This window comes from Perca fluviatilis, chromosome 12, assembly GCF_010015445.1.
Source record: "Perca fluviatilis chromosome 12, GENO_Pfluv_1.0, whole genome shotgun sequence".
NCBI lineage: Eukaryota > Metazoa > Chordata > Actinopteri > Perciformes > Percidae > Perca > Perca fluviatilis.
This window is the reverse complement of record NC_053123.1, coordinates 19,583,081-19,605,674: the sequence shown is the minus strand read 5'-3', so window position 1 is coordinate 19,605,674 and position 22,594 is coordinate 19,583,081. Positions and strand designations below refer to the sequence as shown.

General features: G+C 41.8%; 1 protein-coding gene across 3 annotated transcripts; it reads right to left on the bottom strand.

The window, feature by feature from the left end:
• Positions 1–378: 378 nt before the first annotated feature.
• Positions 379–21,556, bottom strand: dop1b (DOP1 leucine zipper like protein B). 3 transcript variants are annotated; one of them, XM_039817991.1, is made up of 38 exons: positions 21,350–21,556; positions 18,229–18,406; positions 17,519–17,700; positions 17,247–17,417; positions 15,917–16,106; positions 15,645–15,743; positions 15,171–15,294; positions 14,986–15,095; positions 14,253–14,364; positions 13,994–14,114; positions 13,739–13,858; positions 13,302–13,410; positions 12,365–12,601; positions 11,971–12,269; positions 11,472–11,875; positions 11,096–11,367; positions 10,849–11,001; positions 10,572–10,672; positions 9,837–10,027; positions 8,153–9,746; positions 7,512–7,611; positions 7,224–7,415; positions 6,928–7,050; positions 6,686–6,820; positions 6,509–6,564; positions 6,316–6,420; positions 6,019–6,085; positions 5,759–5,918; positions 4,962–5,044; positions 4,760–4,869; positions 4,513–4,662; positions 3,386–3,447; positions 2,866–2,994; positions 2,605–2,741; positions 2,452–2,507; positions 2,218–2,361; positions 1,771–1,903; positions 485–742 (listed from the first exon to the last, which is right to left on the bottom strand). In XM_039817991.1, the coding sequence occupies exons 2-38, from the start codon at positions 18,364–18,366 to the stop codon at positions 485–487; spliced, it is 6,927 nt and encodes a 2,308-aa protein (XP_039673925.1). In that variant the 5' UTR covers positions 18,367–18,406; positions 21,350–21,556. The 3 variants fall into 3 exon arrangements, with proteins under 3 accessions (XP_039673927.1, XP_039673925.1, XP_039673926.1); XM_039817992.1 differs by lacking the exon at positions 21,350–21,556 and adding an exon at positions 20,486–20,505; XM_039817993.1 differs by lacking the exon at positions 21,350–21,556 and having other exon boundaries at positions 379–742; positions 18,229–18,366.
• Between the last annotated feature and the right edge of the window lie 1,038 nt (positions 21,557–22,594).

Sequence of the window (22,594 nt, the reverse complement as noted above, 5' to 3'; positions counted from 1 at the left end):
CAGATGGTAAATCGGTATTTTATACCACTAACAAGGCTCAAAATAGCACCACACTTCAACGGTAGCAGAATGAGGGTCCCTACATGTAAACCGAAGCATGGAGAACTTTGTAAGTGTACTAAGTTTATTAAAAAGATAGATTATAAAGACAGTAGCATTCATGTTTACATGAGGGCGCATCTTGTAAAACAGTCATGAGCAGTCAAACCACGAGCGCTATGCAACCAGTAACTGACTGCTCATGACTGAAGTGGGGTGCTATTTTGAGCCTTGTTAGTGGTTTAAAATAGTGATTTACCATCTGCCCTGAAAGCTAGCGTTAGCAACTAACCACCGGTTTGCGTTAGCTTGTTTAAAGCTAGAGACACATTCGATTAGCATTTAAAAACAGATCCCAGAGAACGTTCGACTGGGTACACATATGTTATTAACCCCTAGGTTCATTTTGCGCCGGAATTGTCCTTTAACGCTTCATGCTTGAGTTCTAACTCTCCATGGAGTCCAGGAACTCTTCTTCAGTGATGTACTCCAGCCTCTTCAGGACTGTGTCTGCACTGGCTGCTGGGTAGTCTGCTACTGGGAAGTGGGGTATAGAGTGGCTATTTGTGGGAGGGCCCTGGAAAGAACAGCAAAGGGTGTGAAGGAAAGGCAACAGCTGGGTGATGGAGGACAGTGAGCGTTGAGTGAGGAGCGGGAACGTCAAATGCTCTGTGGAAGATTCCTCACTCAGCCCATTCAGCATCTGGAATAACAAGAGTGAGATGTGGTCATTTCACAAGTCAAGTCAAGTAGAACTTTAAAGAAAAAAAAGAATCCAAGGCACTCTTCTTGTGAAAATTATTATAAAAAGGTGGGCAGCTCTACTTTTAAAGTAAGATTTCAATATGAAATAGTCATCTAAATAAAGGCTTTTTATAATATATTTCACAAGAAGAGTGCCTTGGATCCTTTTTTTCTTTGAAGCTTTTGTTCCCTTTCCAAAGAGCACCTTCATAATTTGTTTTGAACTTCTGAGCACTCAAGACTTTTTCTCAAGTAGAACTTTATTTGTCCCCAGAGGGACAATTGGCTTTGCAGCAGTGACAAATAAATAACTCAACAAAAAAAACGCCAGAGAAAAAACAAGAAAACGCCACTACTGCCGGTCGCTGCGTGCACATGCACACAATTTAAATGAATGTGACTTTTGGACTTTGTATGTTCTTTTGTTAGACAATATTGACAGAGTTCAGTTTCAGCTGACGTTTATCACAGACACTGGGATATTCATTATACTTATGCCATTTCCATGATAACATATCAGCAATCTGAGACTAGGGCGGCAAAATAAACATCATCAATAATTATGTGACTATGCATGACCAAGTGTCCCAATTTAGGGAAATGGGAAGGGAAGAACCCTTTATACACCCTTCATATATTATATATGGACATCTCAGATGGCATTATTGCACTTATTCAACAATCACTTATCAAAACAAGGTGAAGGCTGTGTTTAGGTTCGTTTCGCCAGTGAGATGTTAAAGCATGACGCATAGGTTTTGTTGCTATGGTTACTCACAATCTAATAACTTGCACAATGATTTAGAATGGTTAAACTGATGACTTAAAGTATGTTTGAGATGTCCCCTGTTAAAAAAAAATATATATTTTCCAAGAGTATTTAGCATAACTTGCAGTAATTCTAAGCATCTAATCCAAATGTACATTAAATATTGTGGACTTTTAAAAGTTTGACATTGGCTGTTTTTAACCCATGTACGATCTTACCTTGTATCGCTGCTGTATCCCTTCCAGTACTCTGACAACATGGGGTGTGCATTCCTGCTCGCCTTCTATCAGCGCATTCTCTGGGCCACCGTAGCGGGTCACATCCACTTCAGGGACAAATGCCCAACGATACCTGTCCATGGAACAGATAGTTGTACAGAAAAGGTAAGACAGAAAATAATAATAATAATAATTTATTAACACAAGGGAAATTACAATGTTTTCACTCTGTTATTATTATACACATTGCACACAGGCCTGAATTAAACACACATGTTCAGTACCTATACATGTCAGAGTGAGGGCGCTGCTGCTGTCAATGGACAGGTGCCCCAAGCAGTTGGGGTTCGGTGCCTTGCTCAAGAGCACCTTGGCAGTGCCCAACGTATATACAAAGACATATGTTAGCATGTTTTTCAGTCCTTTTGTCCTGAATTAGGCTCTTACATCTGAAAGAGTGGCATTCTCTCCGGAGGAAAAGCCAGGGAGGCATCCAGAAACTTGCAGGCTGACAGGTACATGTCCAACTCCGCCTGAGAGAAATTCACTGGTCCATTCCTATCAAGGGCTCCCCGCACCACTTTAGCCAGCCTAGGTGGTACACAAGGAAAGTCTTTTGAATGACAGCCTCAACAGAATGTCAGTGAAATGTGAACTTGTGAATAAAATAAATCAACTCACTTTGAGACCTCTTTATCTAACTGCAGAGCTTTCTCTAGACGTGCCAATATGCGAATCTGCAAAAATAAGTTTCCATTAACGAATATTAAAATAGACACTTGAACAGTATCCGCCCAGTATATAAAGCCAGGCTCTTAGAAGATGGTATCATACCAGTTCTGTGACCATGATTGGCCAAAGAGATGTGAGGTGCTGGGATGAAATCCGCAACAGGAGAACACGAAACATCAGGAACATCTGGGCTGAAACACCAGGGCTAGGGTTCATACGCAAAGCCTCAGTGAGACGCTCTGAAAGGAGGGGGAGTAAAGTTGTATAATCGTTAAAGAACACAGTCAATTTGAATGTCTGTTTCAACCACTTAATTGAACATGACATACAAATCTACAGAAATATCGAGAAACAGCACCTTACCTTGAATGGAGGGCAGATACAGATGATACTGGTCAACTTCTCCACTGAACATGGCAAATGCCTGGCGCTTCAGCAGCATGGGTTTCTGGTCTACATTAGCAAACAGCTTCAGGGAGCCACTCTGCATGCCTACAGCAGAAAGAAATACAGCTTTGTAACAGCAAATAATCAAAAATGTGTCTGTAATTTGACACACCACTTCCAGAAGTGATATTTTGACTGCACTGGCTTGAAAACAATTCATTTCTTGTCTAAACTGTACCTGTCTATCTTTAAATACTTGGAGGTTTAACTCTTCTATTTTTTAGGAATTGATCATTTTTAACAATCTCCATAAGTTCTCTCCATCACTATGTATCTGTTCCCTGAAATCTTTGCCTGGAAAGCTTCTGCATTATCGCCATTTTATGATCTAGATGTTAAAAGTAACAAATGAACCTTCTGTGTCACAGTTTACCTCTCACTAGATTATAATTGTATCTTTACAGCACCACAAACATTTCCTCGAGGCTGTACTTACTCATGAGGTCTTTAAACATGGTCTTCTCATGAGTCAGCAGGTGGTCAATAATGGATTTCCAACTATAAAGAACACAGGGCAATCAACAACAGGACTTTAGACATGTTATAAAATGAAATACACTTCTATATAATGATGGAGTAAGATCATTTTACACATGGTATGCACACACATTTTTCCCTGCTCCAACAGCCAGAGCTGTGAGCTTGACACGTTTCTCGCGCTCTATCAACTGCCTCCATGCAGAGCAACAAAGATGAGATTAAAGTAAGAGAAATGTCAAGAAAGAAAAGAATGTCATAAAAAACATATAAAAAAACCCTGATAACGTGCAGGATTATCCAATACCTAATCCTAAATGCGTGAGAAAAAAAAAAGTGAGAACACCTAATCCATTAGGGTGGTCAATCTAAAGCATTGACTCACTCATCCCTCTGTAATCTCTGATCATAAAACCTAGAGTCACACACTCAACAGCAGTTATCCCTCCAACATATCCTTAAAATCTCAAAAAAACTGTTTAGAACATTTATGTAACTGAGTAATTATATTTATAAAAGTACTGCATGTACAAAATAATATGATACTGTATATATTTTCATATTAAATTTGAGTTTCTGGAGAAAGTACTCTCTACAGTGATCGGATATACCAGATATGCACACATTTATAAATAAGTGTCACCATCTCCCCTTTAATCCATATGGTTACTGACATGAAAAGAGTAAGAAGAACAACTTGGACTTTCCTTAGCCTCTCTGAACTATGGGCTGTGTCAACTCCTGGATTTGATTGCCAAATCAGCTTGGTCACCATCAGACTTTCCCATCTGCGGCAGCAGACTGACTACTCTCCCTTCTACTCTCCTGCCCGAGTAGTAAGCCCCAAGTCCTGAATGTTTGGACTTTAGATGAAGTCATCCTTCATGTTCACTGCCATAAATAACATATATCCATAACATATATCCATTACATTATGCTAATTGCACTTTTCCAAAGTGTGTACTGTATAATCTCTTCTTTTGTAAGAGCTAATATAACTCCTCTGTGTGTGTGTGTGTGTGTGTGTGTGTGTGTGTGTGTGTGTGTGTGTGTGTGTGTGTGTGTGTGTCAAATAAACATACTAACCTGGGAGCACAGGAGGCAGCCATGGTGAAGAAGAGGGGGTCCATGAAGAACTCAAAGACCTCTTTCCTCCAGGCCCTTTTGGTATAGGCATACCCACTCAAGCTACTCAGCAGCTGAGCACTCGCTTCAAAGCTGGGCATGTTGTAGGCACTAGAGGAGAAAAGTCCAAGATAGATGAAGTCTACTGAGACCAAACAGACCAAAGCTGTTATATATTAGCATAAAGATAGCCCTGCACACAAGTTACCTGTGGTTCTTCAGGTAGGGGAAAACATAGTACATGAGCCGAGAAATTAGAGGAACGGCTTTCTCCTTTTCATCACTGCGGTATACCATGTCCAGAAGAGGTGCCAAGACCTATACGGTAAGAGAATGTGTGAGAAAATACAAACACAAAAAGATTCACACTTTCATTCCCTCAGCATAAATAAAACCTCAAAAAACCCTACCTCAGCCAGGAGTACAAGAGCTTGCACGCTGTAACCTGAGGGAGCCGAAGAGGAAACCATGGTGCTAGCTTGAGCCACTGACTCTGACAAGGAGATGAAGGAGAGAGGGAATAGTGACATTACTTGTAAGTGACAAGTAGGTGCCAATTATAGATAGAAATTAGGGGTGGGAATCACCAGAGGCCTCACAATACGATATCATCACAATACTTACGTCATGATACAATATTATTGCCATTTTAAACATATTGTAATATTCTATGATATATTGCAATTTATTACCTTTTTTCCAACAAATCTTTCCCAATTTAAAATTTGTCAACATCTGTTTTATCTAAAAAGATTAATTTCTTTGTTTGGTCATCTCACTTCAATTTTATTGCTGCAAAAACACATAATAAAAGATTGATACTTGTCGTCTGTGTATCGATACAGTATTGCCATGGAAAATATCGCTATACTATGCTGTATCGAATTTTTTCCCCCACCCCTAAAATAAATGTTTCATCATAGAATAAAAGTGATCACTCAGAATACAGGTAGTCCCAAACTATGGCAGGAAAATGCCCCAGACAGCATCAGGACAATCTCAGTGTAGAAATCAAGCATTCAGGTCTGTACTGTTCCCATAGATCTAAATGCAGATGTCACTTTAGTCATTGTTCCTAATTAACATTAGTGATTTATAAGCTCTATTTACTATCTGACACAGGGCTATATTGATTGCCTGGGTTTTACTTTCTCAACCAGTGGATAGGATGAGGTCATGCCTGCATGTATTTGTCAAAGGAAGTTACCGTAATGATCACCATCCACGTCTACGTCTTCAGGTTCGTCCGCCTCAGGGCAAACCTGTGGCTGAACTTTGACCTCAAGGTTGCGGCTGAGCCAACTGGTCTGCTCCAGAGATGACCCTGCGATCCCGCCCACTGCCTCGAGGATCCGCTGAGTCACCTCCTGCATGATAATGACACCATCAATATCACCGCAGTATCTCCCATGCATGCACTCGCTCGCTATCTCAATCATAGCTAGAGCGATACAACATGCGTCATACCTGCAGATCTCTAGTGTCCTTCTTATTGTCCAGGTTCGGAAGCCTATTGACAATGTCATTCAGTATTCTGCAAGACAGAAACGTTTAATGAGTATCATATTTCCCCAAAGGAAACTAACAAATGTTGAGCAGATACAGCAGGCCAATCATTGTTATGTCATGGACTGCAGTGCATTTCTAAAAACTTTTGTTTTTCTTAGAATAAAGGGACAACAACTGCATTTTGTTGTGCAACCCTGCATTGTGCATTGACAGTAAATGAACCTTGAAAATGTAAAGAAAGTGTTTAAAACTGACCCCAGCAACAAGAAGTGCCCAGGCGGGGCTAGGTTGAGCTGAACAGATTCCCGTAACAAACTGAGGAGAGGAGCCACGTTTTCCTGCAGAGTCTGAGCTGAAATGCTACATACAGCAACATAAATGATTATAACAGTGAGCATTTATAGAATGGTCTTATTAAATCTGAGGTTGCATTGTATTTCCTACCTACCTTTGGATATAGGCATAGCTGAACTGTAACATGGGGATATCTACCAGGGTTGACTTCTGATGGAGAGAAAAGTATAATAAGTTACAAAAATGAGGGAATTGACTTTAGAAACTTCCAGGATACCGTATATATACAGTATAGTTTTGAAAAGCTGTGCATATATGTAGGTTTGTATACCTGTTCTCCTTTGATCTGATGTGGTTTTTTCACAACCTCCTTGACCAATTGTAGGATGGCATCTGTGTGCAAGGTGTGCAATGATTTCACCAGAGCCACAATGGTTAGACGAGACTCACTGGTCACAGGTAAAACCTAAAAAAGACAGGAGTGTAATGATGTCAACAAATGCACTAAAGCTTTCCAGTGAGACTTATGTGACTGTGTCTTTTCTAGGTTTCTAGAAACACTGCAGTTCTTACTTTGTTTTTATGTCTCCTTTTACTCTTCCTGGTGCTCCACACTGCTCCCAGTGAAGCCATGAGCTGAATCCCATACTGCCCAGTTAGAGGGACCAAGAACTCCAGTATCCGCTGCTGTAAGATCTAAACACACCATAAAATGAATGGATGACATTTTCCATAATAACCCATGCACATGGCCAAACAGGAGAAAATGTGAAAGGGCTGGATCAACAATCACATACAGCATAAATTACACAGATCTGTTATTACATACATTTGTATAAAAAAGTGAAATATGCACGTATGTAACACACCTTGGTGCTTTTAAAGTAGACAGAGTTAGAAATGTGTCTACTGCTCTGTGCAGTGTCAGATGCCCGCCTCTGAAGCTCTTCCCTCATGACCACCCCCCATAACAATGCCATGCTACTGAGCATGTGCGGTAGTGCCTCGATCACAGCGTTGCGTGCATTACGGACATCTACAGGATCACAGGCAACCAAGGACTGACAGAGAGAGAAAGAGAGAGGAAAATGGGTATTTACATTCTCATACATAAAAGAGGTAGGCCTACATATCTGTGTCTATGCTTAATTCCTCACCCTTTTGTTGTCCAGTAGACAATAGTGTGTAATGGTGGTCAGGCCTTCTAGCAAAGTCAGAGGGTAGTCAGGAGCAATGTTTTCCCTCCTACCACTCAGGCTGACCAGTAGACAGAAACACATACATCAAATACATAAATACAAAACATTTAAAGCACAATAGTGTCCTCACTGTTAATTTTTGATGATTTTAAATTAGCATGCAGCAGTGAACATAAAACATATCTACAATTTAAAAGACAAAATTTGGGGATTTTTGCGATTGATGGCTGCTGCTGGTTCTTGCACATTTACCATGATACACACTGGTCCACATAACTACTTACACTGCTTAACCTCTTGAATTACAAAAACTATTCGCAAACTAAGCAGTGTGTCTTTGTACTGTTTTATATTGTCCTTGTGAAGTGGAACATTTTCTTGCATGACTTTACTTACTTTTTTACATTGGTTTTAGTTATTGGATCTACGTGGGTTTGACTATTGGATGACTTGAGACCGACATAAAATCCTACATAGCAGGAGAGAGACCTAACTGGCACCCCTAAACTTAAGAAAGGACCAACTTAAATCTGTCAAATTGTTACAGTGTACAAAACTATATCAGTGAGAGCCTAGGTTTCCAGTGGTGCTTAGTTTACCTCTGATTTGTCTTTCCTCCATCATGCTCGTAAAGCTTGACCAGCTCGTCCAAGTTCCTGCAGATCTGACTGATGAGTGGAGCCACAATGATGCCTAATGAGCGACCCAAGTATGGCAGAGAGGAGCACAGCAGTGAGACCCAGTGGGGGTGCATGGCATAGCCGTACTGCGGCTGCAGAGCCCTGGCTGCGGCAGAAACAAACATTCCCTGGGCTGTGATGGGGTGGCTTTGGACGTACTGTGCTGCCTTGATGGACTGCTGAAAAAGAACTGCCGTTTGCCACTCTCGAGCAAGGGGGGTGGTGGCAGTTGGGGATTCACGAGGCTCCCCGGTCTGGCCAGATGCTCCAACTGCACCAGCTGCTGAGACAGCCCCACCAGGCCACACTTGGCACTCCAGGACTATGAGAGCCTGGAGGAGTTTCAGTAATTCCATTTGTAAGGGGTACTGTTCCTGTCCACCTCCTGCTCCAAGATTCACCAGACTCTCCTCTGACAGGCATCCCTGCTCATCCAGCAGCTCCAGACCCTTGGGTGGTCCCTTGTCTGTTCCCCTCTGGCTGACATACATGGATGCAGAAAGTGTAAGCAGAGCATATTGCTGCACTTTACATCCTGAAAGGAGTCTGCGGATAGGCTCCAGACTGGCCCCATTGCCCTCTTGTCCCCGTGCCATACAGCCAAGTTGATTCACCATTCGGGTCAGCACCTCCACACTCTTCACCTGAACCTCCCTGTTTCCCTGCAGGTCAAGAGGACCCAGGCTCAGATAGGAAGGGTATTGAGAGCGCAGGAATCGCAGGCACAAGGACACCAGCAGTTCAATGAGCAGGGATGGGGGCAAAGAGGGGGAGGATGAAGGAGAAAGTAGGCCGCCGTAGAAACCCTGACCATCTTGAGCTTGTTGGTGACGCTGCAAGAGGTTGGAAACCAGGTTTAAATGTGCAGCAGAGCTTGTGTCCAGAGAAGTGTAGGAGAGGGCATCCACCAGTAAGCACTCAGCATTGCTCCGCAGCAGGCTGTCTAGCAGTGCCAAGCCTTGGAGCAGATGGCGCCAGCCGTCTGCCACAGGATACAGAAGCACATGGCGAAACAGAGAGTCGATGGCCTCTCTCTTCTCACGCTCCTGTTTTAACAGACGAGACCTGGCCATAGCCTCCAGCTCTAAATCCTCCTCATCCTCACTTGACAGTGAATCAGATGCCTGTGTGTGCTCGGACTCTGCCCTCCGCAGGCCGTTGACAATGCCTCCTTCCTCAATGCTGCGGTAGGGGACAGAGCCTGAGCTGGAGTTCTCAGTGGATACCTGGGCACCACTAGTGTCAGCTGACTCAGTGTGTTCACTCTCGGCTTCTTCCTCCTCCTCCTCTCCATCCTCTTCCTCTTCTGTCGCTTCACTCTCACTCCTAGATATCACTAAAGTGTCCGGTGGTTTGGCCAACTCCGGGCCACTGTCTAACTCTGCCCACAGGGATTCCCGGTCCACAATGTTCATGAGATTAAAGCTGGTGACCTCTGTTGCCATGGCATCTGCAGATGTCCCAGATGTTTTGGTGGAGCTTCGACTTTTGTTGCTTAGACCTTTCAGATTACCTTTAAGAAACAAAACAAAACACACATTCATATGTTCATCCAATCGAAGTTGTATTCACTTACACAACATATGCTGACAAATGCACTTACCAGCAGTGAGATTTTGTTTGATGCTCTGAATGGAGCAGCGCTGAGTGGAGGGGTGAAGCAGCAACAACAGAATAGGCTCCAGGATTCGAATTACGTCATTAAGGGAAAGAGCCCTGACCAGCCAACACTGAGCTGCTGCACTTATTGAGCCATCTGTACAGCTTAGACTATTCACCACAACACACAGAGACCTGAGAGAGACACACACTTCAACAGTCAGATTCAGTAAATAAAGGATTCCCAACCCAAAATTAAAATCATGCCTTTTAAAAAAAAAAAAAAAAAAAAAGATTTCAAACTGTGGAGTTCACACAGTGCTTCTCACGATGGGTTACGGATACGAAGATCTCAGATCTTACTCAATCTGCAGTGTTTTGATCATGTTATACATCATATAAATCACATTGACATTTCATTCAGATTTTACGTATTCAAGTACTATTGTTACATCGGAGGTTTCACTTTGCACACTGTGGGACATTTACGTAAAGTAGAACTTTTCTCAACTTTGTTGTGCCACTTTCCATCGTTGCACCTCTGACTCTAATGCCTCCTCGTATGGCAGGTTAATCCACCATCAGAGGAGCACTGACACATATGTTGATATTGTAAGCTATATAAAATGAGTACTTACATATAAAATATACAGTATTAAAGAATTATAGACATAGTGATGTGCGTTAATAAAGACACTACCCTCAAGTTGTCCCCACTTTACAACTATGTACTACTAACCGGTCAAAGGAGCGATTGCGAGACACGGTCCTGTTGGTCTGGATCTCCCGGGTCAGGTGCCATAGAACTGTGAAGCGGTGTAGTGCTTCCAGCCTAACAGCCTGGGGCAGACAAACACAAGGTAATCTCTTGGCTTCTTTGTTCAACTTGTCACATTTTCTAGTGTCTCTGTTCATGTGTCCCAGTCAAACTGACACATCTAGAAGATGCTGGGAGAACAAATATGCGAACAAATCGTGTTGAGTGTGTGTGTGTGTGTGTGTGCAGGCAAAAACACCTTGTCTTTGTGCAGTAGTGCCTGGCAGATGATGTCTTCACAGATGGAGGCTGATGGAGCCAAACAGTGAAGCCGGTAAAAGAGTTCCACACAGGAAATGTGCTGCTCTCTCCGCTCTGTGTCCAGCTGGTTCCACAACACCTGGGACACCCTCTGGGTCACAGCAAAAGAAAACAAAAAAACATCAGCATTTATGCTTTACACTACAGATTTGAGTTACACCAACATTTTCCTTTTATAACCTAACCTGATAGAAATCTGTGCCTTCCTCTATGGCACGAAGCAGAGCAGGGTAGATGGGTGGCACAGTGACCATCTGCAGCCGCCCACTCAGAGGGTTGGAGTCAGATTTTTGGTAGCGCCTGTGCTTGTCCTGGATGACCAGTGCTAAGGACTGGGAGTGGTTGATGAATTCCAACAGGGAGGCCACTGCAGTGTGCTGGATGTTGTAGTCCCTGGACAGGCAGCACAGTGTCATCAAGGACCTAATCCACACTGGCAGGCTGTCGACGTCACTACCTATGGAAAACAAAAACGTTTTAATCACTTCTGTGGGTTCAAGTATGTAGCTGACAGTAGTATTAACTCAACTGGATAAATAACATATACATGCATGTGCTGACCTGTGTTGCCAAACATGTCTGTGTGGAGAACCAGAGTCTCCTCCTCACTTAGGTAGACAGGGAAGGTGGTGCACTCCAGCAGCAGGTGGCAGGTGGCGGTGAAGGCCTGTCGACAGGCCTCAGAGATCTCTGCCTTGCTCCGGGGCATGTAGCCAGCCGCCCAGTTCAGACACCCTACACGCCCACGCTCCTTTTTCTTCTCTGTGGGGGCTGCTAAGAGCTGGCCATCAGATGTAGGGCAGGGTTTAGGCTTGTGCTGAGTAAACAGTTCAGTTAGTTTGTCTTTAATTTCACGTCCCCCTATGCCTGGCAACAATGTCTTCTGATCCACAGAAGCAGCAGTTAGGTCAGACTGGGGTCCAGCCTCCGGTCCTCCGACATCCTCCACCTGCACCAGCAGGTATCTGAAACATGGTAGTAGTGAAAATATTAAGAATCACACTTAATAAAAGAGGTCCATGTAGGTTACAGCAAATTTGATAGTGGCTCAGTGGTTTACCTTGTGGTTATGAAGGCCAGGATGTCCTGCAGACACTGGGTCATGGTGTCTACACAGCCTCCTCTCCTCCACACTCCCTCGCCTTCTTTGCATATTCCATTTCCCTCCTGGCCCATCCCCATCCCTGGTAGGAGATGTTGCTCTGACGGTGAGGCGCTGATGCCCAATCCACTGTCTTCGGACCTGAGTGTTGGGTATATACCATCTGCAGGTTCTGCTTCATCTCCTCCATCTCTGTTCAGATCTTCATCTCCATGGTCACCATTAACCTGGCTAACACTGCCTTCTTTCTCTATATCCTAGATAGAGTAATATCGATATGAGGAACAGTGGAACATCAAGCATGAGTACTTTAAAAAGAAAACACATTGGCACAGACTGTAAAATGCCTTACCTGAGTCTTTTTGCTTTCCTCCTCCAGTGACTGTAACTCTACGTCCTCTGTCTGTGCCCCTGCCTCAACATCCATATAAGCCACAGGCATCTGGATCTTACTCAGAACCTTAAAGCAGGCGCGTAGACCCTGTGTTACATCTTCCAGGTTAACACATTCCATGTGGCTGTGCAGGGTCCCCAGCATGGTGCCCAACATCTCAGGGAGAAACTGGGACTGGATGTCAGCATGGAGCTCCTGTGGGGAAAAACACACTAGCCCTTTTTACACTGCATATTCTTAACACAATGTTGACCTAAGCCCAGGGCTATACAAGTCACACTGCACTTCTACTAGCCCTGGGTCAAATGTCTGTTGGAACAAGTGATTAATGTTTACATGACGAAGAAGTCACGTGATTGGACAACAAAAAACTTTACTTTAGCAATCTAATCCGGCAACCTTATACTCCGTGTTTAGTTAATTTTCAGGGGATAACCCAACAAACTTGAGGCTAACCCTGCTCTGAAGCAGGGCCTACAAGCCCAAGGATAAAATTGCAGCTAGCCCACATTGGAATGTGCCAGGATGGGGCCAATGTGAAAGCTTAGCCCCAGGCTAACAGGTCCCCTTAGCCTGTGCAGTGTGAAACGCTCTACTGTTTGTGTATACAAATTTCTTCAGGTGTGTCTATGAGTCAAACTAGTGCTGAATAATAGTCAATATTTGTTTAAACCTAACTGTAACTGATTACCAGAGGGATGCAAGAAATGGTTAACTCTTTTTCTCGAAATAATACCTTGCCTTTTCAATCTGTCTACATTTTTTTTTTGTATTTGGATTTTGCCAAAATGTCAAACCTGTAACTTGTTTTTTAGGCAAATCTTAAAAATTATTACTTGCAATTTAGTTTCACAAGGCAGGGAACTCATGGTGTGCAAGTGTGAGAGATGTTTACCAGAGGGAGAATGTCAAGGAGGAAAATGATGAGATTGGACATCTCTGTGACAGACGGAGCAGGGTGATAGCGGTCCTGCCGAGGAGGCGTCGGTGGGTCACCTTTGTCGCTATTGAGTAAAGATGAAAAAAATAAAAACAGTGATCCTTTGTCGGTTGATAATTGAGGGTAAACAAGAAAAAGTTCACACACATTTTGTACAAATTTTTGGCAATGTTTATTTTGCACAGAAACAATTTATTCTATTCAGCCATTGGCTTTCTTTAACCTCACTGTTTTAATGAAGCTGTAGTTTATATAACGTATGTTACTGCTAACTTTTAATTTGACCTATAATCTTGCATGTTTCTGAGTTGGCACAACGTACTGTATAGTCAACACCTGATAAATTCCCCTTTATAAATAAGGATTGAACGTCACAGTCATTCCAGCCATACCTGAGAGAAGTGCAGAAGCGTCGCATCATGTACTCCCACAGGTATTCACTGTTCATGGAGCTCACAAGCATATTCACCGTCTTTATGATCTCCGATGCATTCTTATTCTCTTTTATCCTACTGTTTAAGAAAACATATGAAAAAATTTTTTTTTGCTGTCTTCCATTTGTCAGTTGTAATATTGTCACAGGTTCAGTTCAATATGAATTCAACAGTGAACATCCTTGCATCTGTCCTATCATCTATCGCTCTCACATGGCTAGCTGGTTGCCTGAGAGCCCTGAGCTGGCGATGGTTTCCTCCCCCAGCATCTCTAGACAGTAGCTGTAGAAGGCTCGGACCACCTCCAACAACAAACTGCTCAAGACCACTGGACCTACGCAGAGACATTGTCATTATCACAGTGAAACATGCTTAGATTAAAGCTGAGACATTGACAAGAGTGGTGGTGGTGGTGATCAAGTAATTCAACATTTTGACATGTTTGCGTACTGTACTGCTCAGTGTTACCTACCTATCTCCGGTTTATCCAACAGGCTGATGATGATGCGAAAGGGCCTGAGGTACCCAATCACATTCTCCAGATCGCTCTCCACATCCTTCTGTTTGAGGATGTTAATAAGAGCCTGAAGAATAATAATAATAATAAGAATAATAAGTCTGAAGTCACAGAAACAAACAAATGAGAATAAGAGAAACGTGACAAACATTTGTACACCGTTCAAACAGATACACCTGACCAAGCTGTGACAAGTGGATTCCACTTCCTCTCATTTACTTTACTGTACGTGCTTATTTGCTTTTTGCCGAGAATAAAGATAGAAGTTAGAGCGGGTACTATTTCTTGGCTGGGCGCAGTCAATTCCTATCTGGAACCTCATTGTGACAACAAGAAAAGTCGCTGCTCCCAGTCCAGAAATGGTCCCGCACATAAACCCCTGTAAAACCACAACCTTTCATTTTCAGACACTACGGATCAACCAAACGATATATAACGTCTTAATTAAAGAGGTGGCTGTTCCCCCCTGATTTCAGTCATAAAGCTAAGCTTACCTGCTACTGGCTGTAGCTTCATAATTACAGTACAAACATAAGTGTGGTATTAATCTTCTCATTGAAATCGTAGCAAGAAAGTCAGTAAGTGTATTTCCCAAAATGAACGTTTTCTTAAACAGCATTGACAAATCAGGTTATACAAAAAAAAATGTTTGTTTGTTTGTGCACTTGCCAACACATGAGTGAGTTACCTGCACAAGGAAATCTTTAGAGTAGGTGTTGAAGTAGAAGGACGTATGTTCCTCTGTGGTAGAGGAGAGGGTGGGGTGCGGCGCCACCATTCCTCCTTTTTTGTCGGTCCCTGAAAACACATTCACAGTTAACTGGGAGACTGAGTGGGTAATTTATTACTGAAGGGAATTTCAATGATCGGCACCTAGGAGCCAGGCGTAGAGGCGTCTGTTGAGGGACATGTCTCTGCGGAGTAGTGTAAGCGAGGCTGCAGACACCACTGTTATCATGTCTTTACCACTCATGGCAATACCAGACTCCACTGGGTCCTAAACCAAAAACACACAGAGTTACAGTTGGTTGAGGAACAACAGCAAAGAAGGGAGCGTAATGACAGGACAGGCACTATGTTCAATGGGAAAGAAGGTAAAGAGGTAGTATTGGAGACAATTCACAAAAGTAATGCACTAGATTATCAAGCAGCAGTGACAGCTGTTTATACAGTATATAATTGTAATTACAGGGTCATTCATTTTTCCTCATACATAACCTGAATATAATGATGTTTGACAAATGATTTCAGGAGTGGAAATGAAAAAAACACTTTATTTAGATCACTTAGAACCAAAGATGTTGTCCAAATAAAACAGGTAGTGAGTGTGTGTATGTGTGTACCTACCAGGCATGTAGCAAATGGAAAAAAGTAGAGCAGGATTTCAAGCATGTTCCTCTGCACCAGGACATTTGAATCTTGCAGAGAAAGACACACCGACTTAATCTGAAGACAGACAGAAGCCGAGAAGCTCAGAAGTTCAGACAGATGACAAAAAGATGGGTTATGGAGCAGAACTGAAACATGACTGAAATATGTCCACAATACAACAATATCCCCATAACTATTAAATGTACTTCATTCCACATTTTTGCAGTAAGACAAACACAGACACTCACCACCAGTCGGTGGTCATAGCCTAGCATGTATGTTTGCTGGCGCAGGGATGCCATGCAGTCAAAATGTGTGACTATAAAGACAGATGCAGGCAGTCGCACCAAGGGGGTGACCAGCATAGTGCCCCACAGTGCACCATAGAACACCTGCTGACCCACCAGCAGTGACAACTTGAGCAGCAAGGCATCAGTCCTGGACAGAGAGAGAGGGAGAGAGAGTACAAAATGGAGAGAACTCCCTGTTATGCCATTAATAAATCTGTATTTCTGAGTGGCAGGCTGACCTTGTAGTTAGTAATGTCATACCATATAATTCTGATCAAAATCCTCTGTTGTTTCAGAATAGAAGTACGGTTTAGGCAGTATACAATCCTAAGGAGTCAACTGGCCGAAAATGTCAGTATATTAGCTCAGGGACACTCATTTTTTTTAAACACTGGCCCCACTGGCCACCAAGCCCTTAAATTTGGTTGCCAAAGTACATTTTTGGTGACCCATATTTAAACTTATGTAAAAACAATACAGAAAAAGGCAATTTAATGAAAATGAACACAACATTCCTTAACACTAACAACAGACTGAAAATATATAATTACAATTTGTGTGGTTGTATGGTTTATAAGGTATCATATATTCTCTCGGTGTCTAGCTAGTTCACAGTCAAACAATTATTTCACAATCTTTTTCGCACTGTTGATGTTTTTTGTAGAATGTGCAAATAAATGAGGATGTTTGTGGAATATTGTCTAGAGTGGCAGCTATCAGCTCCGGCGGCTGCATTCTCTGCTGGAATGCAGCGCAGGTGTGTCGGGTGGAATCCAGGGTTTATGTTGCCCAATGATCCCAGTATGGGGATTTTTTTTTTAACCTTTATTTAGACAGGTAATCTCATTCAGAAATGCAGTCTCATCCTCAAGAGAGACCAAAAGTAGATTTCCAAAACAGCTGGTCACTGTAGGTTTTAGCAAACGTTACTACAACAGGAGTAAATAGTGCACTATTTGAATATTTTCAGCTGCAGATTAATAAACATTCAGTAATCGAGTATTTATGGCAGCAGGATGGTGTCTGTGGGATTGACTCAAAAGAAACTACAGTGCCCATGTTCATCATAATGCAGGAACATGTCACCCAGTTCAACAATGTGGCTATTTGATGTTTTTTTTTTTTTTAATAGTTTTTGGACAACAATGGAGCTCTATGGCACAGAGGAATAAGCTATCAGGCTTTGGCTTCATAGACAATACTTGTTAGTAAGATCACTGTTGGTTTTGGTCTTTTCATGGGATTTGTTTACAATGAGAGAAATATAGAATATTGTCACGTTACGTACCTGTCGTAAACCTCCAGTCCCTCCTCCAGGCCTGGTAGTAGTCCTGTTATGAAGGCCTGAAGACTGGGCAGCAAAGCCCTCTGCAGCGGGAGATAGTAACGCTCATACAGTGTTAGCAGCATTGGCTTCACTGCCATGGCTGCATGGCCCAACAGCGGGAACAATCCTGAGCTGAAAACCATAAACACACACGAGTTATATCATAAAAAGCTGCACATAATAAGACCAGCTCTCTCCTCAAAGCAGTAACGAATTCATGCCAATTTCTTTACCTGTAAATAAAAAGATCCTTGGCCAGCCATTTTGTTCCAATGATTTTGAAAATGACTTCGTAGGTCTCCAGAGCCTTGAGGTGTACTCCGCTCGGCAGAGCAGGGTGCAGGCACTGGGCGAGACGCTTCCCTATGATCAGCCTTTTGGGGAGTAGGGAGTAGCGAAGGTTACTCTGCAGAGCCTGAAAGAAAGACAAAAAAACTGGGTTGGCCAATAACTAAAAAGTTTACATATAAAGTAAGAATTTTGTACAACCATCCAATAAAACCAATAAACCTACAGGCATATTGAGGACATTTTGTACATAGTGTCATAGTCTTTCCCTCACATTCTCTGTGTACTTTAAGGACTTATGTTTTTGCATCAACACACATTGACACTCCAAAGTAAACATATGCTCTTATGGCACATTTATTACCCAAAAATAAAAAGCCAGAATACTTGAGCAATAAGGGTGTATAACACAGATAGAGTCTCAACAATAACTTCCTCATACTGTAAGTACAGAGAACTTAAACACACAAAATAGCTGTGAAGTTGACAACCGCAAATGCTGCTGTAAATTCAGATAAACCAAGAGACCAAAGTTCTTCCTTTACAGACTTAGTTTTACACTATAAGCAGGCCATACTGAGATATCCATATACAAATATTAGCAGTTACAGTATTTCCATGGCATCAGGTCCACTCTGTGCATCATACATCGTACCTTATTGAGCTTGCCCAGGGAGGAGATGAGATCGGCCCACTCACTCGAGGACTCAAAGTTTCGCAGTGCCTTCTCAATGACCACCGCATAGCTACGATAACGGTAGTCATTCTGCAGTTCTAACTCCTCAGGATCCATGATATATCAGTCTGATGCAAGCATGTTCAGCACAATATTTCTGGAAAAGAAGTGAGACAAATAAGAGGTTTTGAGGAAAGAGACATATATGTTTTTCAAACTCAAAAGAATATTCAGTTCGGCGGTAGTATTTCTGTCTGCAGCCTCCTGGTTATCCTTCTGCCTCTTAGACTTGTTTATGGCAAATAAAATTAGCCAATTAGCTCCCTTCACTAACACGCTCTGAGGCTATGAAGACAAATGTCCTCATTCATGACTGGTCAGTGTTTGTCTGATTGACCTGTCTCTCAGTCTGAGGAGGGAGGAGTCCTGCTAACACAAACTGTGTGGCCATGCATGCACTTCCAGAGAAAAAAACAAGTTATGGACTGGGCACAAACAGAGGCATACAGTTTTCTCTCTTGTTTACACAATAACATTTAAAGCAGCAATAATAGGCTTTTTTTGGCCCAGGGGCAAACATGGGGCAACATTATCACCTTATAGTGTTGTCATAGCAAATATCCAACAGGCACAGAGCAACATTAGCATTCATTCGGATAGGTTTCTGGCCACCTGATGGATTTAAGTCTCTTTTTAGCTCTGTTTACAAGTAGCCAACTGCTAAATATACTGTATAATCTAGAAAGAGTAGCTTTTTTGCTTTCAAGCACATGGCAAAGGCGGTGGTGTGTATGTGTGTGTGTGTGTGTGTGTGTGTGTCTGTGTGTGTCTGTGTGTGTAGTGTATTTGAGAGATGGGTGGGGGAATCGACAGCAGGATTAGAGAAGCACAGACATCTGGACTCCCTGTGTCTGAGCTGAGAGGAGCTGAGAGGAGCTTTACCATCGCAGACAAACCCAACAACACGTGCTGGGCGACTCTGTATTAGTGGTGAAATTATCAGCAAGTAATAAATACATGTAAAAACAATATGTTAAATTTAATCAACAATTAAAATAAAAAGTGAAATAATAAATATATGGGAATAAGACAGGATGAGTTGGGTTTATTTCTTGTGGAAAAAACAACAACAGGAGAGTGAGAGTAAGCAATTAAGTGCCAAAGTGATGAAGAAGGATGAAGAATCAAAATTATTTCTGTTGTCATTACATGGCTCAGCCTTAGTCAGCAGCAGGTCCACCTCTACACTGACCTCAAAAAACCTTCCATTAATTAATTACGCTCTCGTTCTAGCCCAACCAATACAGAATTTTTTCAGGCCAATACCAATAGTGATCTGATAATGATATATCAACAATATGCAATTAAGTGATCAAAACAAGTAGATATTCTGAAAAGAACATTTTGTAGCAGATTCATTAACTTGTCAAAAACATAACACTAACAGCAAATATAACATAAAACATTTTAAACAAAGAACTTCACTGGAAATTGATTTAGTATCAGTTAAAATAGACTGTATAACTTTATCCTTCAATTAGGCCTACCTACCAGTACTCTTTGGGGATTTCTGTATTGCAATTTCCTGTTACATAGTGGCTAACACATAGACCTATAATGACATATTTGTAATAAACTAACCTTGGCCTGGTCAATAATATCAATAATGCTCTCTACTGTACGGAAGATGCATTTTCCTACGGCCCTGGCTTTTAGGTGATATGGTACATTTAGCAAACTGCTACTATTGTGCAACTTTTTATTTAGGAAAATCTGGTTTGGTAATAGTATACTTTTTTGCCATGTTCTTTCTTGAATATGATTGATAGAACATGCCATATACATGCACCAATTACCACTTATTACCCATTTCATATAAGATAAGATAAACTTAATTGATCCCGCACCAGGAAAATGTACACATTACAGCAGCTCAAGAGATTACAAAAGCAAAGGAACAAAAAGTGACTGAGTGATATAAAACACATGTCTGGAAATGATCAAATGGAGAGAAAAAAAATGTATGCCAACTGGTTTGTAATCTCTGACCAAAACAGATTTATGACATCAAAAACTTCTAATCCCTAAAAGCCACATGCAGTACTCGTGACTGCAGAAAGCTCCTGGCCACAACCCTGTCACACGTGGATTAACCTTTCCAACGTTTTCTTCCAAATTGACAGCTTTATCAAAATTAAGAGTGGTTAAAGACAGAATATGTAAAAAAAAAAGTCACCCCTTCAAAGCAAACCACCCACAGGTTAGGTGTTGCTATTCTACCCAGTCCCTGCTCAGATGTTTCTCCTTAGATGGACCATCATTCTTCCTGAAAAGAGAGAACTTATTTGTGTGAAACCAAGCAAATGAGGATCCTTAAAAGCCCCGTCTGATCACAGCTGACAGCTAGATAATTAAATTGTGTAGGCCAAGCAGAACTAAATGTACATTCTCACTTCCTCATTGTTATGTATACGCAGGACAGCAAGTGCGATAAAACAATGCATTTCTACAGACTGTTGTTGGCAGCGGAGTGTGTGCTTTGAGGGTGGACACACGCACTATGGCACACAACAAGCCCCGCTATCGACTGTGTCACCTGACTGACACCAACACCACAGCAGGCTGTAATGTGACGGGGTTTCGCTGCGAGAAAGCAGATGAGAAGACAACAAACTGGCCAATTGACAGCTGGCTGCTGCAGCTTTTGGCCTGTGAGGATACTGTAGCATTATGGAGCTGAGTAGTACATTATGTAATTGCACGACCTCAGACTGGATGATGTTATTGCCTCCAAGACTAGGAAACGAGTAAGCTATATTTACAGAAAGTGAAATATGTTTGTGTACAGCTAAGGTTAGCGTATGCACATTTTTGTCATTACGAAATTGAACTAACGTTAGGGGAAATTCAAAGATGCAGCTACGTTAGCTATTTAAAAAAATAAATAAACGTAACGTTAACGTAATTATTTTAACGTCAGGCTCTCGTTTTTTAGAGTGCCAGAAGAAATATTACTGTATTGTGTTTACAACAAGACAACACCTTAGAGCATCGCCCCGTAAACAAAATTAGCTAGCTATCAGGTGCATCAATGACTCACCAACTGCGAAACAAACCCAAGATGCGCCGAAGCACCCTCGCTTCAAAGCAGTCCGACTTAAAGAAGCGACAGCCCGGTCCTCATAGTGCATTCTTCACGCTAACGTAGCTCAAAGAAAGGAGATGGTTATCCTGTTATTTGTCCAGAGGATGAGTCGTGTGTCACTAAACATCCCCAGATGGCTGATAGTCAAAACGGGGCGGGATCCTCAAACTCAGCTGATTCAGAGCTGAAGGCGGACGGAATGTCCACTTCCTGATAGAGAAGGGGTGGGGAGGGAGTATTTTATACAATAAAATGATTGTTTTTTGTCTTTAAACCAGCGCCATTAAGTCAATACACGAAAAACGGAAGCCAAATTCTCACTTACAGCAAAAAATAAACAAGTTTCTCCTCGTGCATCTTTAAAATTTAGATGTAGACATAACTGTGAAATCACTGCTCTCGCTTTTGGTATAGTCCAGGATGTGCTGTGTTTACAAACTTTTCACTGCCAGATATTTGACTGTGGACTGCACACTGTGTTGCAACCATAGTTATAGAGAATATTTGATACAGTCATTAGCAAACTTAAAACACAACCTTACCATACTAGCCATACTTGTCACTGCAAATACAATAAAAAAAACTGTGTGTGTTGTTTTGATATTGTTTAGCTCGGAAATATTTAATTAGGGGTTATTTTGATGTAATATACACTTTAAATAGGCCTACATACAATTAAATTAGGCATATCTAAACAGTTCAATATGGGCTCTTTTCACAGCAGACGACATGACAGCCTGAAAAGCACACACAGCTAATTTTGGGGCCGATACTGGTATCGATATTTTGAGTTTTAAAAAATTAGTGATGGAAGAAGTAGGCTACTCTATTTCCCTCTGAAATGTAGTTGAGTGAAGTAACATTTTTTACTCAATTTTAGTAGGCTTCAAGTGCCTCCAAATTAAGTACAGTACTTGAGTGAATGTAGTTACATTCCATATTTCAATATAATGGCTGGTATATATTTTTCTAAACATAAATGCATAACAAAAATGTGTTAAAATATCAATTGGATTTGGTTATTAAAGAATTCTGACTAATACTGTGCAGGATATTTAAGTTAAAAACTGAAGTGAACCCCTGCTCTGTGGTGGACAAACTACAGGATACTGCTAATTCTTGTTACTTACTGGCTGACAAATCTGTGATAAGCCTGTTGTGGATGTGTGCTTACTATGTCTTCTTAAATATGTCGTTCAC